Source organism: Ursus americanus, chromosome 23, assembly GCF_024610735.1.
Source record: "Ursus americanus isolate L20-20 chromosome 23, mUrsAme1.1.p, whole genome shotgun sequence".
NCBI classification, from domain to species: Eukaryota; Metazoa; Chordata; class Mammalia; order Carnivora; family Ursidae; genus Ursus; species Ursus americanus.
The window spans coordinates 33,062,333-33,083,798 of record NC_142149.1 but is presented as its reverse complement, the minus strand read 5'-3'; the positions used below and the strand labels follow the sequence as shown (position 1 = coordinate 33,083,798).

Below are 21,466 nucleotides of genomic sequence, written 5' to 3'. Positions count from 1 at the left end.
ACAAAAATGAATACTTGGCTGATTTTATTAAGAAAAAAATAACACTTTTAGAAAATGTAGCACAAGATAAGGAAAGACTGCTTAAACTCAAACTCAAATACAATTAATGAAGAAAAAACACTGATAAATTTGAATGCACTAAAAAAAAAAAAAACTTTTAGAAAAATACTCCATAAAGAAACCATAGATACAAGTAAGCAACAAAGAATTAGTATTTAGAATATATAAAGGAAATAGCGACATATAAAAAGATATATTTTCAAATATGTTCATAACAAAATTGTTTCTTATTCTGGGAAAGCTGCCAACAACTTACAATTCAAATGCCAGATTAATCAAGTAATTTAGAATACATGCACTCACAAAAATGCTACACTGCAATGAAAAATCATGTGAAAGGGGTACCTGGGTGGCTCAGTCGGTTAAGCCTCCAACTCTTTGTTTCAGCTCAGGTCATGATCTTAGGGCCATGAGGTGGGAGTCCCACGTGGGCTCCATGCTCAGTGCAGAATCTGTTTAAGATTCTTTCTCCCTCTGCTCTTCCTCCCCGCCCTGACCCCCATTCTCTCTCTCTAATTAATAATTTTAAAAAATAAAAATCATGTGAAAGAATCTTTATTAAAATAGTGCTCAGTCAGTTAAGCATCACACCCTTGATTTCAGCTTGGGTCATGATCTCAGGGTCTGGAGATCAAGCCCCCAGCAGGTTCCATGATCAGTGGGGAGTCTGCTTGAAATTCTCTCCCTCTCCCTCTGTCCCTCCCCACCACTCGCACATGTGCTCTGTCTCTCTCTCTCTCTGAAATAAATCTTAAAAAAAAACAACCCAGTACTCAAAATATACCATTAAATGAAAAGAGGCTACAAAGAAACATGCATCATATCAGAAATCTATTTATTTCAAGTAAACATATGCATAAAATAAGATAGATGGATATAAATCCAAAAGTTAATGATCATCTTTAACTTCATGAGTTTTCTTTTTCCTTTGTGACTTTTGTATTTTCCAAGTTTTTTCCTTTGACATATATTTATTTGTATATTTTTATTAAATTATAATATATATATAATGCACTAGGCTTAAGCATACAGCTCACTAAACACACATACACACACATATACACATCCATGTAACTAACATTCACTCAGGACATAAAACATTCCTTGAATTCCAGATGGTTCCCTTTTGCCCTTTCTCAAGCCAAACTGCCGCTTACCCCTGCACAATAGTAACCAGTATTCTGAATTCTACTAGCGTAATGATGTTAATTAATCCCCTCTTAAATCATAAAAATGAAATCATACAGTTTATACTCTTCTGTGTCTGGTTTCTTTTACTCAACATTATGTCTGTAAGATTCATTTATATGAACAGTGGTTTATTTTTTACACTGCTGTCTAGTATTCTACTATATGAATACCTCACAATTTATTTATCCATTTTACTAATGATATGAACCTTTATTTTTCTTTAAAGAGTTTATTTGTTTATTTGACAGAGAGAGAGACAGCCAGAGAGAGAGGGAACACAAGCAGGGGGAGTGGAAGAGGAAGAAGCAGGCTCCCAGTGGAGGAGACTGATGTGGGGCTCGATCCCATAACGCCAGGATCACGCCCTGAACCGAAGGCAGATGCTTAACGACTGAGCCACCTAGGCGCCCCATATGAACTTTTAAAATGCAAAGTTTATGCAAAAAATCAAGGAAAGATGTCATAATATGGACAATACTTATAATACCACATTGCATTTTAAAAATGCAGGGCAAAAATTATAAGTATAGTCTGATTAAAATACATTTTCAATACTCATATGCCCAGAATGCTAATGGTAATCATGGTAGCCATAGTTCCTATCTGTTTTGGTTCAAAAACCTCTTTAAGTTCATATAAGGAAAATTAAAAAACTCTGATAAAAGCAATCTAAGATCCGAACAAATGGAGAAATACTCTCTGTTCATAGATAGGAAGACTCAATATTGTCCAGTTGTTAGTTCTTCCTAGTTTGATCTATAGATTTAATGCAATCTCAATCAAAATTCCAGAAAGTTACTTTGTGGATATTGACAAACTGAGTCTAAAGTTTATTTGGAAAGAAAACAACCAAAATAACTAACACAATACTGAAGAAAGTCAGAGAACTGATACTACCTGACTTCAAGACTTACTAGAAATCTACAGTAATCAAGACAGTGTGGTATTAGTAAAGGAATAGACAAATCAATCAACGGAAAAGAATAAAGAGCCTAAAAATGGACCCACAAGGATATAGTCAACTGATCTTTAACAAAGGAGCAAAGACAATCCAATGGAGAAGGGTGGTCTTTTCAATAAATGGTGATAGAATAATTGGACATCTACATGCAAAGAAATGAATCTAGATGCAGATCTTCTATCCTTCACAAAAATTAACTAAAAATGGATCACAGACCTAAAATGTAAAATGAAAACTCTAAAACTTCTAGAAGAAAAGACAGAAGAAAATCTAAGTGACTTCAGGTTTGATAGTGAGTTTTTAGACACAATACCTAAGCCATGATCCACCAAAGAAAAAACTGGTAAAGCTGAACTTTATTAAAACTAAAAACTTATGTTCCATAAAAGATACTGTTAACAGAATGAAAAGACAAGCCACAGACTGGAAGAATATATGTGTAAACACATATCTGATGAAGGACTTGTATACCAAATATACAAGAGAACACTTAAAACTCAACAACTGGAAGACAAAGAACCCAACTGAAAAGCAGGCAAAAGATTTGAAGAGCCATCTCACCAAATAAGATATATAGATGGCAAAAGAACATGTGAAAACATGTTCCACATTAAATGTCATTAGGGAATTGTATATTAAAACAATAATAAGGTACTACTATATATATATATACATATATATAATACATATATATACACACATATATATATAATACCTATATATATACACACATAAATATATTATAATGGCTAGTACTCAAAACTCTGACAATTCCAAATGTTGGCAAGGACGTATAATAACAGGAACCCATATTCACTGATGATGGGAATATAAAATAGCACAGCCACTTTGGAAGACAGCAGTTTCTTGCACAGCTAAAAAGAGTCTTACCATACAATACAATAATTGTACTAAGTATTCACTCAAATGAGAAGAAAGCACATCCACACAAAAATATGCACACAAATGTTTATAACAGCTTTATTCAGAATTGCCCAAACTTGGAAGCCACCAGTATGTTCTACAGTAGGTGAACGGATAAAAATGGTGTGCATACATACAATGAATATTGTTTAGCAATAAAAAGAAATGAGCCATCAAGCTATAAAAAGACATGAGGGAACTTTAGTATGATTCCAACTAAATGGTATTTTGGAAAAGGCAAAACTATGGAGTCAGAAAAAAAAAAATCACTGGTTGCCAGAGGTTTAGCAGGGGAAATGAGTTATGGTGAAGGGATGAGTCAGTAAGTGTGGCACAGAAGATTTTTAAGGCAGTGAAAATAACTGGTATGACACTGTAATGGTAGATACTGACTTCGTTTTTATCAAAACTCACAGAACTGTACAAAACAGAGAATGAACCTTAATGTGAACTACAGACTTTAGTTAACAATAATGTAACAATATTGTATCAAATGCAACAAATGTACTACATTATTGTAAAATGTTATTAATAGGAGAAACTATAGTGTGTGTCTGTGTGTCTGTGTGTCTGTGTGGCTGGGGTTGAAGGTATATGAGAATTCTGTACTTTCTGCTCAAATTTTTCTGCAAACCTAAAAGAACCACACTTAAAAGCAAAGTCTATTAATGTAAATAAGTAATTAAGAACAAGAAAGAAAAGAGGATCGGACGAGGCAAGATGGTGGAAGAGTAGGGGACCTCATTTCATCTGGTCCCTTGAATTTAGCTGGATGACTATCAAACCATTCTGAACACCCATGAATTCAGCCTGGGATATAAGAAAATATATCTAGAACCCTACAAGTAGAAAAGCAACTGCTTTCTGCAAGGTAGGAAGTGCAGAGACATGAATCTGAGGGGAGCTATCGGAAGATAAACAGAGGGGGGAGGGAGCCTCAATAAGCCCGCTACCGGAACGTAATATAGCCCCAGAGGGCAAAATTGGAACCCGTAGAAATCTGCTCCAGTGAGAGACATCCCTGTCTGAAACGGGCTCAGGGGATGAAAAGGGCAGAATTCCAGGTGGGTCAGTGTGGTCTCAGGATCCCAGGAGCCACAGAACTAGTGGGGGAGCCTGAGCCAATAGAGTGCCCAAGCAATAGAGCGGGGAAACTGGTTACAGTCAGCAAGCCCAGGAAGGAACTCTCAGCTTGAGTCACCAAAAACTGCGAGCCGGGCCGATCGAGTGACCACTCTCTGCCTGAGCACCCTGAAAAGACTGGAACGCAGGGACCATCTGCCACTGGGAGGGGCGAAACGGGTGCCCATGATGGGGCAACAGCTCTCAGGGCAGCCCACAACTGCTCTCAGCCCCAGGGCACACAAAGGGCAGTAACGCAGGTCCCTCAGACTACCCCCGGGAGGATTGCTGTGGGCATGCACCACAGGAGTCTGTGGAGTTTGGCACACACAAAAGTGAAGACTGTTTGTCCCAGAGGGTTTATTGAAGAGGGGGGACCACGATCTTTTGGCTCTCGGGCTGGAGATCAGGGCACAGTCATTTTTATTCTGATTCTCTAAAGAGGCGTGGAAAGCCTCAGGGAACAAAAACCACACAGAGGACCCGCTTACACTAAGCCCAGTCCCTTGGCAAGGGGCAGTGAAATTCTGCCCAGGCAAAGATACCTGAGAAGCAGCACAGCAGATCCCTCCCCCAGAAGATAACAGCAGGAACAGGTGCACAACTAGTTTACGGATCCCACAAAACTGTAGAACTCCAGCACTAGGGGAAAATAATATATAGAACTTGAGGGTTTTTCTCATGATTTGTTTATCTTTCAGTCTAAAATTTTCCATTTCTTTTTTTTCTTTTTTCCCATTTCAACTAGTTTCTTATTTTACCGACTCTTTGTTTTTAAGTCACTTTTTAACTTTTTTTACATCTACATTTTATAGATACATGTTTCATTTTTGGCCTTTTTCACTCTATTCCATTTTATTTTGTATACATATAAGTTTTGCTTTCTTTGCCATTTTGGGATTTAGTGACTTCTAACACACACCAAAATTCACTCAGGAACAAGTGGATCACGCTGCTTTGTCCACCCTGTGAGATTATATATAGTCTCCCTTCCCCCACTCCCGTTTTTTCCTTTTTCTTCTTTGTTTTGTTTTGCTTTTGTTTGCTTTTCTGTTTTGGTTTCCGATCACTTCGGATTTGTCTGGTGTGTATTTTGCTTGGGTCATGGTTGGTATTTTTGATTCTGCTCACTTGCTTACCCATTCTTCTCCAGGCAAAATGACTAGGAGGAGGAATTCACAACAAAAGAAAGAACCAGAGGTAATGTTCTCTGCCACAGATCTAATTCATATGGATATAAGTAAGATGTCAGAGATGGAATTCAGGATAACAATTATAAAGTTAATAGCTGGGCTTGAAAAAAGCATAAAGACAGTAGAGAATCTCTTAATGCAGAAATGAGATCTAATCAGATCAAATGTAAAAATACTATAACCGAGATGCAGTCTAAATTGGATGCACTAACAGCTACAGTGAATGAGGAAGAAGAGAGAGTAAGTGATCTAGAAGCCAGGCTGATGAAAAGGAAGGAAGTTGGGAAAAAAAGAGAAAAACAACTAATAGTCCATAAACAAAGGCTTCAAGAAATTAATGATGCCATGAAACATACCAATGTCAGAATTATTGGGGTGCCTGAGGGAGACGAGAGAGAGAGAGAGTGCCAGAAGGTATATTTGAGCAAATCATAGCTGAGAACTTCCCTAATCTGGGGAAACAAGCATTCATGTCCAAGAGGCAGAGAGCACCCCTCCCAAAATCAATAAAAATAGATCAATACCCTGACATATAATAGTGAAGCTTGCAAATTTTAGAGAAAAAGAGAGAATCCTGAGAGTAGTTCAAGACAAGAGGCTCCTTACCTACAGAGGGAGGAACACAAGACTAATAGCATCAGACTGATCCACAGAAACCTAGCAGGCCAGAAAGGGTTGGCATGATATATTCGGGGTACCAAATAAGAAGCACATGTAGCCAAGAATACTTTATCCAGGAAGGCTGTCATTCAGAATGGAAAGAGAGATAAAGAGCTTCCAGGACAGACAGAAACCAAAAGAATATGTGACCACCAAGCCAGCCCTACAACAAATGTTAAGGGGGATCCTGAAAATGAAGAGAGAGCCCAAGAGTAACATAGAGCAGAAAGAAACAGAGATAATCTACAGAAACAGGGGGGCGCCTGGGTGGCTCAGTTGATTAAGCATCTGTCAGCTCAGGCCATGATCTCAGGGTCCTGGGATCGAGCACCAGGTCAGGCTCCCTCTCCCTCTGTTGCTCCACCCCTGCTTGTGCTCTCTCACTCTTGCTCTCTCTCAAATAAATAAATAAAATCTTTTTTAAAAATCTACAGAAACAGGGACTTTACATACAATACAATGGCATTAAATTCATGTCTTTCGATAGTTACTCTGAATGTATATGGAATAAATACTCCAATCAAAAGACAAAGGGTATCAGACTGAAAAAAAAAGCAAGACCCATCCATACGCTGTCGACGAGAGATCCATTTTAGACCTAAAGACACCTCTAGACTCAAAGAGAGGGGGTGGAGAACCATTTACCATGCTAATGGACCTCAAAAGAAAGCTGGAGTAGCAATCCTCTTATCAGACAAATTAGATTTTAAATGAAAGACTGTAGTAAGAGATGAAGGACACTATATCATACTTAAAGGGTGTGTCCAACAAGAAGATCTAACAGTTGTAAATATTTATGCCCCCAACATGCGAGCAGCCAAGTATATAAACCAATTAATAACCAAAGTAAAGAAACACACTGGTAATAATATATTAATAGTAGGGACTTCAACACCCCACTCACAGCAATGGACAGATCATCTAAGCAGAAGATCAACAAAGAAACAAGGGCTTTAAATGACACACTGGACCAGATGGACTTCATAGATATATACAGAACATTCCATCCTAAAACAACAGACTATCATTCTTCTCAAGTGCACATGGCACTTTCTCCAGAATAGATCACGTACTGGGTCATAAATCAGGTCTCAACTGATATCAAAATATTAGGATTATCCCCTGCATATTTTCAGACCACGATGCTTTGAAACTTGAACTCAATCATAAGAGGAAATTTGGAAGGAACTCAAACACTTGGAGGTTAAAGAGCATCCTACCAAAGAATGAACGGGTCAACCAGGAAATTAAAGAAGAATTTTAAAAATTCATGGAAACTAATGAGAAGGAAAACACATCTGTTCAAAACCTTTGGGATACAGCAAAGGCGATCCTAAGAGGGAAGTACATTGCAATACAAGCCTCTCTTAAAGAATTAGAAAAAACTCAAATACACAAGCTAACCTTACACCTAAAGGAGATGGAGAAAAAACAACAAAAAAAGCCTAAACTCAGCAGGAGAAGAGAAATAATAAAGATTGGAGCAGAAATCAAGGAAATAAAAACCAGAAGAACAGAACAGATCAACGAAACAAGAAGCTGGTTCTCTGAAAGAATTAATAAGATCGATAAACCACTAGTCAGACTTATTCAAAAGAAAAGAGAAAGACCCAAATTAATAAAATCATTAATGAAAGGGGAGAGAACACGACCAACACCAAGGAAATATAGAAAATTTTAAGAACATATTATGAGCAAATATATGCCAACAAATTAGGCAATCTGGAAGAAAATAGATGCTTTCCTGGAAACTTATAAACTACCAAAACTGAAACAGGAAGAAACAGAAAATCTGAACAGACCGATAACCAATAAGCAAACTGAAGCAGTAATCAAAAACCTCCCAAAAAACAAGAGTCCAGGGCCAGATAGCTCCCCAGGGGAATTCTACCAAACATTTAAAAAAGAAATAATAGCTAGTCTACTGAAGCTGTTTCAAAAAATAGAAATGGAAGGAAAACTTCCAAACTCATTCTATGAGGCTAGCATTACCTTGATCCCAAGAGCAGACAAGGACCCCATCAGAAAGAATTACAGACCAATATCCCTGATGAATATGGATGCCAAATACTCACCAAGATACTAGCCAATAGGATCCAACAGTACATTAAAAGGATTATTCACGATGACCAAGTGGATTTATTCCTGGGCTGCAAGGGTGGTTCAACATTTGCAAATCAACGTGAATATCATTCTCAATGGGGAAATGCTGAAAGATTTTCCCTTAAGATCAGGAACATGACAAGGATGCCCACTCTTGCCACTATTTTCATAGTACTAGAAGTCCTAGCATCAGCAGACAACAAAAAGAAATAAAAGGCATTCAAATTGGCAAAGAAGTCAAACTCTCACTCTTCGCAGATAATATATTTTATGTGGACAACACAAAAGATTCCACCCCAAAATTGCTAGAACTCATACAGCAATTCAGCAATGTGGCAGGATACAAAATCAATGCACAGAAATCAATTGCATTTTATATACACTAACAATGTGACTGAAGAAAGAGAAATTAAGGAATCGATCCCATTTACAATTGCACCAAAAACTATAAGATACCTAGGAATAAACCTAACCAAAGAGGTAAAGGATCTGTACTCTAAAAACTACAGAACACTTATGAAAGAAATTGGGTGAGACACAAAGAGATGGAAAAACATTCCATGCTCGTGGACTGGAAGAATAAATATTATTAAAACGTCTATGCTACACAGAGCAATCTACACATTCAATGCAATCCCTATCAAAATACCATCGACATTTTTCACAGAGCTAGAACAAACAATCCTAAAATTTGTATGGAACCAGAAAAGGCCCCAAATAACCAGGGGAATGTTGAAAAAGAAAACCAAAGCTGGGGGCATCACAATGCCTGATTTCAAGCTATATTACAAAGTTGTGATCATCAAGACATGGTACTGGCACAAAACAGACACATGGATCAATGGAACAGAATAGAGAACCCAGAAATGGACCCTCAACTGTATGGTCAACTAATCTTCGACAAAGCAGGAAAGAATATCCAATGGAAAAAAGACAGTCTCTTCAATAAATGGTGCTGGGAAAATTGGACAGCCACATGCAGAAGAATGAAACTGGACCATTCTCTTACACCATACACAAAGATAAACTCAAAATGGATGAAAGACCTAATTGTGAGACAGGAATCCATTAAATCCAAGAGAACATAGGCAGCAACCTCTTTGACCTCGGCCACACCAACTTCTTGCAAGACACATCTCTAAAGGTAAGGGAAACAAAATAAAAAATGAACTAATGCAATCTCATCAAGATAAAAAGCTTCTGCACAGCAAGGGAAACAGTCAACAAAACTAAAAGGCAACCTACAGAATGGGAGAAGATATTTGCAAATGACATATCAGAGAAAGGGCTGGTATCCAAGATCTATAAAGAACTTACCAAACTCAACACCCAAAAAACCCAAATAATCCAGTCAAGAAATGGGCAGAAGATACAAACAGACATTTCTTCAAAGAAGAAGTACAAATGGCCAACAGACACATGAAAAAATGCTCCACATCATGTCATCAGGGAAATACAAATCAAAGCCACAATGAGAAACCACTTACACCAGTCAGAATGGCTAAAATTAACAAGACCAGAAACAACAAATGTTGGCGAGGATGTGGAGAAAGGAGAACCATTCTTACACTGTTGGTGAGAATGCAAGCTGGTACAGCCACTATGGAAAACAGTATGGAGGTTCCACAAGAAGTTAAATATAGAGCTACCCTACAACCCAACAATTACACTACTGGGTATTTACCCCAAAGATACAGATGTAGGGAAACGAAGGGGCACCTGCCCCAATGTTCATAGCAGGAATGTCCACAACAGCCAAACTGTGGAAAGAGCCAAGATGTCCTTCAAAAGATGAATGGATAAAAAAGATGTGGTTTATATATACAATGGAATATTACTCAGCCATCAAAAAGAATGAATACCTACCATTTACATGGACATGGATGGAACTGGAGAGTATTATGCTACGTGAAATAAGTCAATCAGAAAAAGGCAATTATCATATGGTTTCACTCATATGTGGAATATAAGAAATAGCAAAGAGGATCAGAGGGGAAGGGAGGGAAAACTGAATGGGAAGAAATCAGAGAGGGGGACAAACCATGAGAGACTCTTGACTACGGGAAACAAAATGAGGGTTGCAAAAGGGGAGGTGGGTAGGGGGATGGGGAAACTGGGTGATGGGCATTAAGGAGGGCATGTGATGTAATGAGCACTGGGTGTTATATGCAATTGATGAATCACTGAACACTACATCTGAAATTAATGATAATAATAATAACTATATGTTGGCTAACTGAATTTAAATAAATAAGAAGAAAAGAAAAACATTCTCATCTGGAGGAAAAAAAGAAGCTTTCACAATATAAGTCATAAAGCCTCTATCCAGAAAAAGGTACAAAGGTACATACTCATAAAATTTTACATACAATTTCATGAAGTTCACAGTAACCTCCAGCCCACTCATGATTTCTATTCACCCAGGTTTATAACCTCTAAGTTAAGGAGAACAAAAAATGAATTTATCTTTTTATCTTCCAAATTTTTAATTTTATAACTGACAAAATAATTTTACAACCTAAAAATATTGACTTCTTTTAGATTTGAACAAAGCAATTCATTCCTTTAAGCCCTATTTCTTTCAAACTAAATAATGCTACTTTTTTAATCCATAATTTACACCATTAGTTAAAGATTACCAAACTTAGATAATAAAATAAGATTTTAAAACAATTAAATTGCAGCTTTTTATGTCTGGATTAATTTATTCACTGTTAAACAATTTCTCATTCACTAAATAAATGTCACAGGTGGAAAAAAAAATCTTACCTGCAAAATGGGAAAAGTAGCAGTGGTGATGCCCATTTTGTGTAAATTTAAGAGCATTTCACTTCCACTCCATATTTTACAGGATGATTCATAATCCCTTTCCACAAGATGTTCAGAGTTTGCTTCTAACCAACTAAAATAAAACAATTCCATCAACCAGTATCATCTTTACATGCACTATTTCAACAAAACAAAGAGAACTGTGATACATTGATCATATTCCTTGAAGCTCTTAGGATACAGATGTGGATTCAGACATCTTTTAAAATGCATGTGTGTTTCATATTGCATAATAAATACTTACACAGCTAAAAAGTAAACTTTTATGGAGAAAAGAGAAACATGCATGTGATTTTCCCAGTTGTGTTTTTTTTGGATTCACATTGCTTTACTTTATCTCTCCAACTGAGAACCAGGTATAGGAGCTTATCCCAAATGTGCATAAAGGAAATATAAAACAATCTAATAAAGAAATTAAGGTGTTAATATTAAGACAAAAAAGAGTTACTAGAAAATATATTCATTTTTATGTATACACACACATTTTTACATTCAGTAAGTACTTGAATGCCTATATTATGCCAGACACTGTACTGGGTACTGGAAATACAGTATTAAGTAAAATAGGCAAGATCTTTATTCTCATGGAAATTACATTCTACTAAAGGGAGAAATAAACTTAGAAACACATACCTGAAAAAAGAAAATATCAGGTAATGGAAAGTCATATAGTGAAAATAAATTAGCTTAATATAATCTACTTGCTATTTTAATTTGAATGTCAAGGAAATTTTCTCTGAAGTGACATTTATTCTAACAATTGAATGCAAAAAGTACCCAGTCAAGAAAGGATCAGGAAAGAAAAGAGAGAGAGAGAGAACTCCAAGCAGAAAGAACAGCTAGTGCAAAGATCCTGAAGTGGTTAAGAAATTTTGCTTATTTAAAGACCTGACAGAAAGCCACTGTTGTTGCAACATAATGTGCAAAAAAGAATAACATTATGAACAATGTTAGAACAATGTTAGAGTGATAAGCAGGAATCAGATCATGTTGAGCCAAGGTAAGAAATCTGGATTCTATTCAAAATGCAACTGGAAGGTTTTAAATGGAGGATTGATCAGTTGATTGACTGACTGACTGAGAGAACGTGAGCCTGTAAGCAGGCGGTTGGGGAGGATCATAGGGAGAGGGAAAGAAAGAATCTTGAGCAGGCTCCACACCCAGCATAGAGCCTGATGTGGAGTTCAATCCCATGACCCTGATCATGGGGTCATTGAGATCATGACCTGAGCCCAAGTCGAGTCAGATGTTTAACCGACTGAGCCACCCAGGCACCCCTTAAACAGAGTATTTTAAATAAGAGAAAGAAAATCTGGGGCGTCTGGGTGGCTCAGTCCATTGAGCATCAGACTCTTGATTTCAGCTCAGGTCATGATCTCAGGGTCATTAGATCGAGCCCTGCGTCAGGTTCTGCACTTGCAGAGTCTCTTTGAGATTCTTTCTCTTCCTCTCCCTCTATCCCTTCCCCAACTTGTGCACTCTCTCTCTCTCTAAATAAATACAATCTTAGAAAGAGAGAGAGAGATAGAAAATCTATTTTAAGTGTTAAAAGATGATTCCAGTTTCGAAGCCAGAATGGATTACAGGAGAAAGGCAAGAATGAAAGCAGAGACCTGCTGGAGGCTGTTACAGAATTCTAGTTCAGAGATGATTCTGGGATAATAGATGTGAGGTTGAAAGATTTGGTATATACTGTACAGGTGGCATTTATTAAATTTACAGATGAATTGGATGAGGTGAGGCAGTGATCAAGGATAACAGATTTCTGATTTGAGGAACTGGCTGAACTGATTGCTTAGAAAAGGAAGACGGGGCATTTGTGGGGGAGCAGGCAGGGGACGGGAAGGAGTTTGTTCTGTAAAGTTGAAATTAAAATCCAAACAGACATATAAAGTACAGTTGGATATATGAAAATAGCACTCCAGAGACAGACTAGAATCTAGATTTATCATTGCTTGAGCTACACACAGATTCAGGCCTTACTAGTACTACTATGGTACTTGGTTATGTAATTAGGCAAAGTACAGAGATGGAGAAGAAATAAGGTCCCAGGACCAAGTTCTGAGGCACTTCAACATTTAGACATCAAACAGAATAAGAATTATCAAAAGAAACTGAGAAAGAATAAACTGTGAGGAAGAGGAAAACCAGAAGGTCTCACAGAGGCTGTCTAGGAAAAAGTACTCATGTATGTCTCCTCTTGTTTCACTACTTCACTTCTGACACATTTAGTCACTAAATGTATGTGGGGTTCTTTTCTCCTTACACTAAGCAATTCTCCAAGACACTAGCTGGGTGTCCTATGATTCAATTCAATTCTGACACTAACTAGAGTTAGCATAGACCCCACAGGCTAAACATTCAGTATCACCAAAATGCCCTCCCCACCTCTTCACCTCAAATGCCAGCATTAAAGTCCAACTTGTCATCTGTGCTTCTGACCAAGCAATTATAAATCAGAGGTTCCTATGACCCCTCCTCAGGTGTGATCCTTTACTAGAACAACCCACAGAACTCCAGGAAACACCTATGTTTACCAGTTTATTATACAATAAAGGATACAGATTAATAACCAGATGAAGACATAAATGGGGAAAGGTCTGGAAGGGTCTGAGCACAGGAGCTTCTGTCCCTGGAAATCTAGAAGCTCTCTGAATCCTGGCTTCATCATGTAGGCATGATATATTATCAACTCAATCTCCACTCCCTCTTCCCTTTCCAGAGGGAAGGTGGCGCTGAAAGTTCTAAGCTTCTAATCATGGTTAGTCCTTCTAGTGACCACCCCTATCCAGGAGGCCACCAAGCACCACCTTATTAGAACAAAACACAGTCCTAACACCCAGGAAATCCCAAAGGATTTAGGAGTTCTGTCAGGAACTGGAGTCAAACATGCTCTTAGTGCTCTTATCACTTAGGAAATTACAAAGGTTTTAGGAACTCTGTGCCAGGAACTGGGGACAAAGAACAATGTGTATATATTTTCCATTATTTCACAGAAGTTAAGCCAAAAACATTTTTCTTAGAAGTGGTAGTCCACAATACCCAAACAACACTACTGAGATGCTGAGTAAGATAACAGAAAATTAACCATTGGATTTGGCAACATATGGATCATTGATGACCTTGATAAGAACAGTTTTAGTAGAATTCTGCAGACAACAACATAACTGAGATCAGTGAGGAGAGACCAGGAAGTGAGAAAATAGAATTAGCAACTATAGACAACTCTTTCAACAAATTATGTTGTGAAATAAAAATGGCAAACTGCTACATGACAAAAATACCACAAGGAAAGGCACAGGCAGATGGCAAAATAGGGGAAAACGTATTTGCAACTTTTATCACAGACAGGCAAAGGGTTAATCTGCAAAGAGTGTCTACAAATCAATAAGAACCATAACAAAACCAAAAAAAGGACAGAGATGTCAACAGACAGTCGACAGAAAAGGAAGTAAAAATGGCCTTTTAAAATGCTTAATATTGGGGCGCTTGGGTGGCCCAGTCAGTTAAGTGTCCTACTCTTGGTTTCAGCTCAGGTGGTGATCTCAAGGTTGTGAGATCGAGCCCCACGTTGGGCTCCATACTCAGTGCGGAGTCTGCTTGGGACTCTGTCTCCCTCTCCTTCTGTCTCCCGCCACCCCGTGCTCTCTCTCTAAAATAAATAAATCTTTAAAAAAAATGCTTAATGCCAATCATAGTAAGAGAAATGTAAGTATAAACTACACTGGAATACCACTTTTCACCCATCAGACTAAAAAAAAAAACTTTCCTTCTCTCATACATTGCTGACAAGAGTATAAATTAGTCCTCCACCCGCTCACTTACTGTCTAAATTTTAGAAATACCTATCAGAATCACATGTAGATCTATGCTTTGACCCAACAATTCCACTTCAAGGAATTTTCCGATATACTCACATACATATGAAATGATTTATGTTCAAAGTTATTCATTACAGCAATATAACAGCAAAAGATTGTGAACTTCAGTACCTATTAATTAGAAGCTAGCTAAATTATTGTACATCTATGCACCAGAATTCTAGGCAACTATTTTTTAAAACTGAGAAAGCTTTCTAAGTCTTGATACGGAAACATTTCCAAAATATATTAAATGAAAAAAGGCAAGATACAGGAAAATACAGGTAAAAGTACAGTGCCAATAAATAACAATACTGTACAGTATACTTAAAAATTTGCTAAGAGGGTATTAAGTGTTCTTATAAAAAAAATAAAGAGGGCAGATGAAAACTTTCAGACGTGATGTTTATGGCATAGATTGTGAAGATAGTTTCATGGATGTATACTTATCTGCAAACTCATAAAGTTGTATACATCAAATATTTACAGCTTTGTGTATGTCAATCATACCTCAATAAAATGGCTTAAAAAATAACATATTATTATGCTTAAAAATAGGGACGACAATGGGACGCCTGGGTGGCTCAGTCAGTTACGCGTCTGACTCTTGATTTTGGCTCAGGTCATAATCTCACGGCTGTGAGATCAAGCCTTGTATTGTCAGGTTCCGCGCTCAGCAGGGAGTCTGCTAGAGATTCTCTCTCTCCTGCTCCTTCTGCCCTTACCCTCACATGCATACACACTCTCTCTAAAATAAATCTTAAAAAAAAAATGGAGAAGACAAAAAATGAAAGTATAGTATGCCATCATTTGAGTAAAAAAGGAGGAATAGGGGAAAGTTATATTGGCTCACATATGCACTGAACTGTTCATAAATATGCACTGAATGATAAACTTATTCAGGAGAGGAACTAAGCCGATGAGGAATGGGGTGAAAAGGAGTTTTTACAACAAAATTTGTATACCTTTTATGTTCAAACATATGACTACATAACATTCAAAAATTTTTTTAAGTATACTATGAGGGGAAGAGATAAATGCTGCAAATGGAATAGGATGTAGGGTCAATATCTAAGATAAAGAGATTCTAGATCAACAACCTAATGTTCAATAAAAAGGAATTCAATGTAAACTTTAATAAAACTATTACTAAATCTACCAGAGTATTGAAATATTGGTAATTAAAACTCATCAAACCAGAATCCTACTCAAACTGGAAGATAAAGCAATAAATTAAAGCCATAATCCAAAATTTTAAAATATATTACTTAAAATCATCTTCAGTTTATGTTCAGCCCAATGTCCTATACAATCATATATGGGCTGTTAAATTATTCTGTTAAATTTGAAATAAGATACATAATTATCAATTTAAAAATCGATTGTTTATTATATGAATAAAGACAAAAGTTTGGACTGGCCTATTTCTAAAAGTTTAACAGGCAAGGAATAATCCATTTCCTAAGTTGCCTGATCAAAGTTTACTAATTAAAATACTATGGCATAATAAAACATGCTTTTAATACAAAGGCAGCACAAATGACACTGTTCAACAAATGTTCTTACTTAATTAGACTATAGCACACAGCTCGTAGGGGTTCATGGTCTTTCTTCCTTATATTATTGTTGACCATACTATCTAGTTCATCTCGAGCAAACCGAAGCTGAACTTCTGTTACACTGTAACTTGCTGATTCCCGAGCACAGTCTTCAATGTTATGAGCTTCATCTAAAATCACAATTTGTTCTTTCAGATTGATATCCATCTATAAGACAAAAGAATTTTCCTGTAAAACATTCAGCAAAATGGACTTAACAGCAGTAGGCAAAATATTTCATTTAAAACTTCACACTATAGGCCAATATGGCAAGGATAATTATATAACTAACTGATTCTATGCCTTAAAACTTTTTAAATAGCTAAGGCTAACAAATACCAGCTCAACATTACAGTTTCCCATTTTTCACTCTCAAAATACTTTGCAGGGGCGCCTGGGTGGCGCAGTCGTTAAGCGTCTGACTTTGGCTCAAGGCGTGATCCCGGCGTTATGGGATCGAGCCCCACATTGGGCTCCCTGCTCTGCTGGGAGCCTGCTTCTTCCTCTCCCACTCCCCCTGCTTGTGTTCCCTCTCTCTGGCTGTCTCTCTCTGTCAAATAAATAAATAAAATCTTTAAAAAAAAATACTTTGCAAACCTATCAACCAAAATACATGTTAAGTGAGTCTGATTAAGGTACAGCTAGCCACACAAAAGGGTATAAAAATCTCACTATGCAATCTCCAACATAATTTTATAAGAGGAGTAAAAAAAAAAAAAAACTTTAAAACTAAAATAATTATACAAGATTCAAAAGCTCTCAAAATACTAATATAATACAGCATGTATCTGTTTCATTTTAGTTGTTCCTACAACTCTTCATTGTGAGAATTGTTCTTCCCCAGCTGCCATGTGATGTTGATAGAACACTCCATCTGTTAATTAAGGGACATCACCACTTTCACAACACAGACTCAGAGCCCAGGCTTGTCAATTAAATAAAGTATTCCATCCCTCTGTGGTCACAGGTTCAAGAATGGAGACAAGATTCAAGGTAGGCCCATCAGAGAAATCCGGGTGGTGAATACAAGATGGTGTTCTTTTTTTCCAGGTTAGGTGGCTGCTTGTGGTTATCTTTGTTCCCACTGGAAAGAAACTGCCTGAGAATAAAGCCATCTCAAAGAAGTCAGCCAAGGATTTTTTCTTAAGTTCTACTGAAGTGGCTTTCTGTCACTTGTAATTGAAAGAGTGCTGTCTTATACAAAGAAATGTTACAAAGAAATTGCCAGTGAGTTATCCTGAGGGAAAAATATACAGAGAGTTGACAATGACTGAAAAGAACCATGGAAGTATAGGAAATATATCGGGGCTTAAAAGATGAGTAGAGGGGTACCTGGGTGGCTTAGCTGGTTAAGCGTCCAACTCTTCATTTATGCTCACGTCATGATATCAGGGTTCTGAGGTCAAGCCCCATGTCAGGCTCGCCACTGGGCATGGAGTCTGCTTAAGATTCTCTCTCTCTCTCCTTCTGTCCCCCCCCCCCCAAATAAATAAATAAATGGTGAGAATTTGGATTTGGATAGCAAAGGGAATCGGGCATATCAATATAGGCATCATCAAAAGCTGAGATATAATTAAGAACAAGGTTCCTCAGGGAGGAGGTAATTTTTGAAGGGTCCAAGTTGGGAGTTTGTAGCAGAGATGTACGAAAAGGCAGATTCAAGCCAGACTACTGAGCATCTTGAGAATAAGCTTAAGAGACATGGACTTTAATCAACAGATGAATGGATAAAGATGTGGTATATATATACAATGGACTACTACTCAGCCATCAAAAAAATGAAATCTTGCCATCTGCAATGACATGGATGGAACTAGAAGATGTTATACTAAGCAAAATAAGTCAATCAGAGAAAGACAATTATCGTATGATCTCACTCACATGTGGAATTTAAGAGACCAAACAGAGGATTGTGTGGGAAGGGAGGGAAGAATAAAACAAGGCCAAAACAGAGAGGGAGACAAACCATAAGAGACTCTTAGTCATAGGAAACAAACGGAGAGCTGCTGGAGGGCAGGGGAGTCGAGGGGATGGGGTGATGTAATGAGCACTGGGTATTATATAAGACTGATGAATCGCTGAACTCACCTCTGAAACTATGTTAATTAATTGAATTTAAATGTTTAAAAATTTAAAAAATTAAATAAAATAAAAAGGAGATATGGACTTCATCCCATGAGCCAAGAGTGCAATAGATTTTCAAGCAGAAGAAAGATGTAATGTAAGTAATATTAGGAAGACTGACCTGGCATTGATATGTACAGTGGCTCAAATGAAAGGGGCCTAGCTAAGAGGCAACCAAATAAGAGGTAGGACAGTAGGAACAGTAAATATAATAATGCCTATTAAGTTTAAAAAGCAAGCTAATGAGAGTTGTGCAGTCAGATCTAAAGAGGGAATAAGAGGTGAATATACCAAGTTATTTACTTTTTTTTTTTTTAAGATTTTTTTAATTTATGTGACAGACAGCCAGCGAGAGAGGGAACACAGCAGGGGAGTGGGAGAGGAAGAAGCAGGCTCCCAGTGGAGAAGCCCGATGTGGGACTCGATCCTGGAACACCGGGATCACACCCAGAGCCGAAGGCAGACGCTTAACGACTGCGCTACTCAGGCGCCCCTACCTTTTTTTTTTTTTTTTTTTTAAGTAAGTGCCATGCCCAGTGGGGAAACCAAACTCACAACCCTGAGATCAAGACCTGAGCTGAGATCAAGAGTTAGATGCCTAACCAAATGAGCCACCCAGGCTCCCCCAAGTTATTCACTTTTTCTCTTATGCTGTAACAACTGGATGTTTCTAAGAAGATGCAAATAAACACAAATGCTATATCCAAACTTCATTTCTCAAAAGCTCACAAAGCATAATTTGCACAGTATACATATTCTCCTCACAAAGTTCTTCAAACTATAGATTCTTCAGATGAATGTTTAAAAATAATTCTGACCATTCATAAATAGAAGGAGTGATACTCATTACTGGGTCTCAACTGGGGGTCTTTTTGCTCCCCAGGTTATATTTGGCAACGTCTGGAGACACTTCTGATTGTGACAGCTGTAAGGGTGCTACCAGTGTCTAGTGGATAAAACCAGACGCTGCTCAGCAACCTACGGTGCACAAGATAAACCACCACAACAAAGAATTGTCAAGCCCAAAATGTCATTATTAAATTAGGCTTAAAAACTCCATCAAAATCCAACTCAGTACCAAGTCCTTAAAAGTATTAATTACTTTGGACATTAAGATGACAAGATCTAAAATTCAGTTTTTAATACACCTCAGTGTATGTTTTCAGTACTCAAATCTGCTTATACATTAACATAAAGTAAATATAAAACAAAAAATAAAGTAAAAAGCAAATCGTCTAAAAGCTTTCACAATGATCATTTATATTCCAACGAGCAGGAGAAAAGTTCTGGTTTTCACTTAGTTACTCACACTTTCCCTTATCTGTGCATCTAGAAGATAGTTGTAAGGACAAAATATTATGTGAGCATCTTCTGTTAGTTCTCGTGCTGTGTAATACGGACATGCCTTTAGTTTTTTTCCCAAGCTGACAAGTTCTTCTATATCCCAGGCTTTGCACATCCCTTGAAGAGTCTGTAATGTGTGTTGATCGCTAATTTTATGTACACCATGATAAAAATAGCAGGATTTGCCCTAAGAACAAACATGCATTACTGAAATGTGAATCAAAGCTGGAACAAAGGAATAAAACAAGTTTATCTCAGAATTTTCAGACCATCATTAAAACCACAAGGCAAAGATTTTACAGGAGAGAAATTATACCATATCCATAATCACAACCATTTTAAAGAAACTCCATTAGTTGACTGAGATAGAGCTCCAGATCAGTACAGCTCTAGATACTCCAAATTAGCCTGAAAAAAATGTTTTTCATTATGTTTGCTGTGCCATTGTTCTGATTAAAGTGATACGAGGCAAAAATATTTCTTGAAGGCTACACAAGAACAATAGTATCACTGGTTGCTTACAAAGATGACGGCTAAGTGACTCGGGAATGGGAGTGAGAGAGAGTTTTCTCTATAGACACTTTTGTACATTTTCAGTTTGAGCCAATGAGACAGTATTACTTAATCACATATAAATAAATAAAAAGAAAGGAAGAAAGGAGAAAGAGAGAGAGGGATGTCTTAGAGGAAAAAATTAAGCATGTTCACTATGAAGTATCTGGAAGATACAAAGGAGTACCAAAAATTCCACTAAATTATCTATAATTCCATCACAGAAAGAATGTACTAATAACATTTTGATGTATTTCATTTATACTTCTTCTATACATATGTATATATGGATACTTCTCTAAAATGTGACCCAACATTAAAATAATAAGAACGTGATCATTAACTGTTAAATTTCATCTTCACAAAAAACATATTCTTCCATACCTAAAATAATTTTTTAAGAGTTATTTCTGGGGCAAGTTAAGATTATTTTTTCTTAATTGAAACAAAAATTAACTTTTAGCAGATAAGTGCATTGTTTTTCCAGTATAGGAGCACTTCCCTAAAAGAAACATTGAACAAAAACACATGTGCCTTTGGATCAAGCCAAAAAATCGGCAAGTTTACACTTTAAGGGCACTTAGAATGACACTCCTGTGCAGGCTGATAGCAAAACCAGAATGGCTCATCCATTTTAGCAGTGTAACACAACCCTGAGGGGAGTCTGTCAATTGAAGTGTTATCACACTTTAAACTCTTTTTCACTCAAACTGTCAGTTATCTATTTATCATTTCGCTTTGGTAATTCAGCCATAGTAAACACAGACACCTACAGTGACTTTGTAATTGGCCATCATTACAATACCAAATTACCCTAAGGACTTGAGACCAAGAAAAAGAATGACCATGTATGGCTATGAGCTAAGCGTTCTGAGGCAGAATTAGGTGCAGACAAATAACCAAAACCAGGTATCTTCAATTATTTATAACCACTGAGAAAGAAAT

At 37.1% G+C, this 21,466-nt stretch overlaps 1 protein-coding gene across 2 annotated transcripts in view; it reads right to left on the bottom strand.

Moving 5' to 3' along the window:
• BRIP1 (BRCA1 interacting DNA helicase 1) overlaps positions 1 to 21,466 on the bottom strand; it is a 178,856-nt gene that overhangs the window by 102,753 nt on the left and 54,637 nt on the right. For both annotated transcript variants that reach the window (XM_045773420.2, XM_087854564.1), the window contains exons 8-10: positions 19,935 to 20,156; positions 16,470 to 16,669; positions 10,984 to 11,116 (exon numbers count right to left, since the gene is read on the bottom strand). In XM_045773420.2, coding sequence (XP_045629376.2) covers positions 10,984 to 11,116; positions 16,470 to 16,669; positions 19,935 to 20,156 — 555 coding nt within the window. The remainder of the gene's footprint in view (positions 1 to 10,983; positions 11,117 to 16,469; positions 16,670 to 19,934; positions 20,157 to 21,466) is intronic.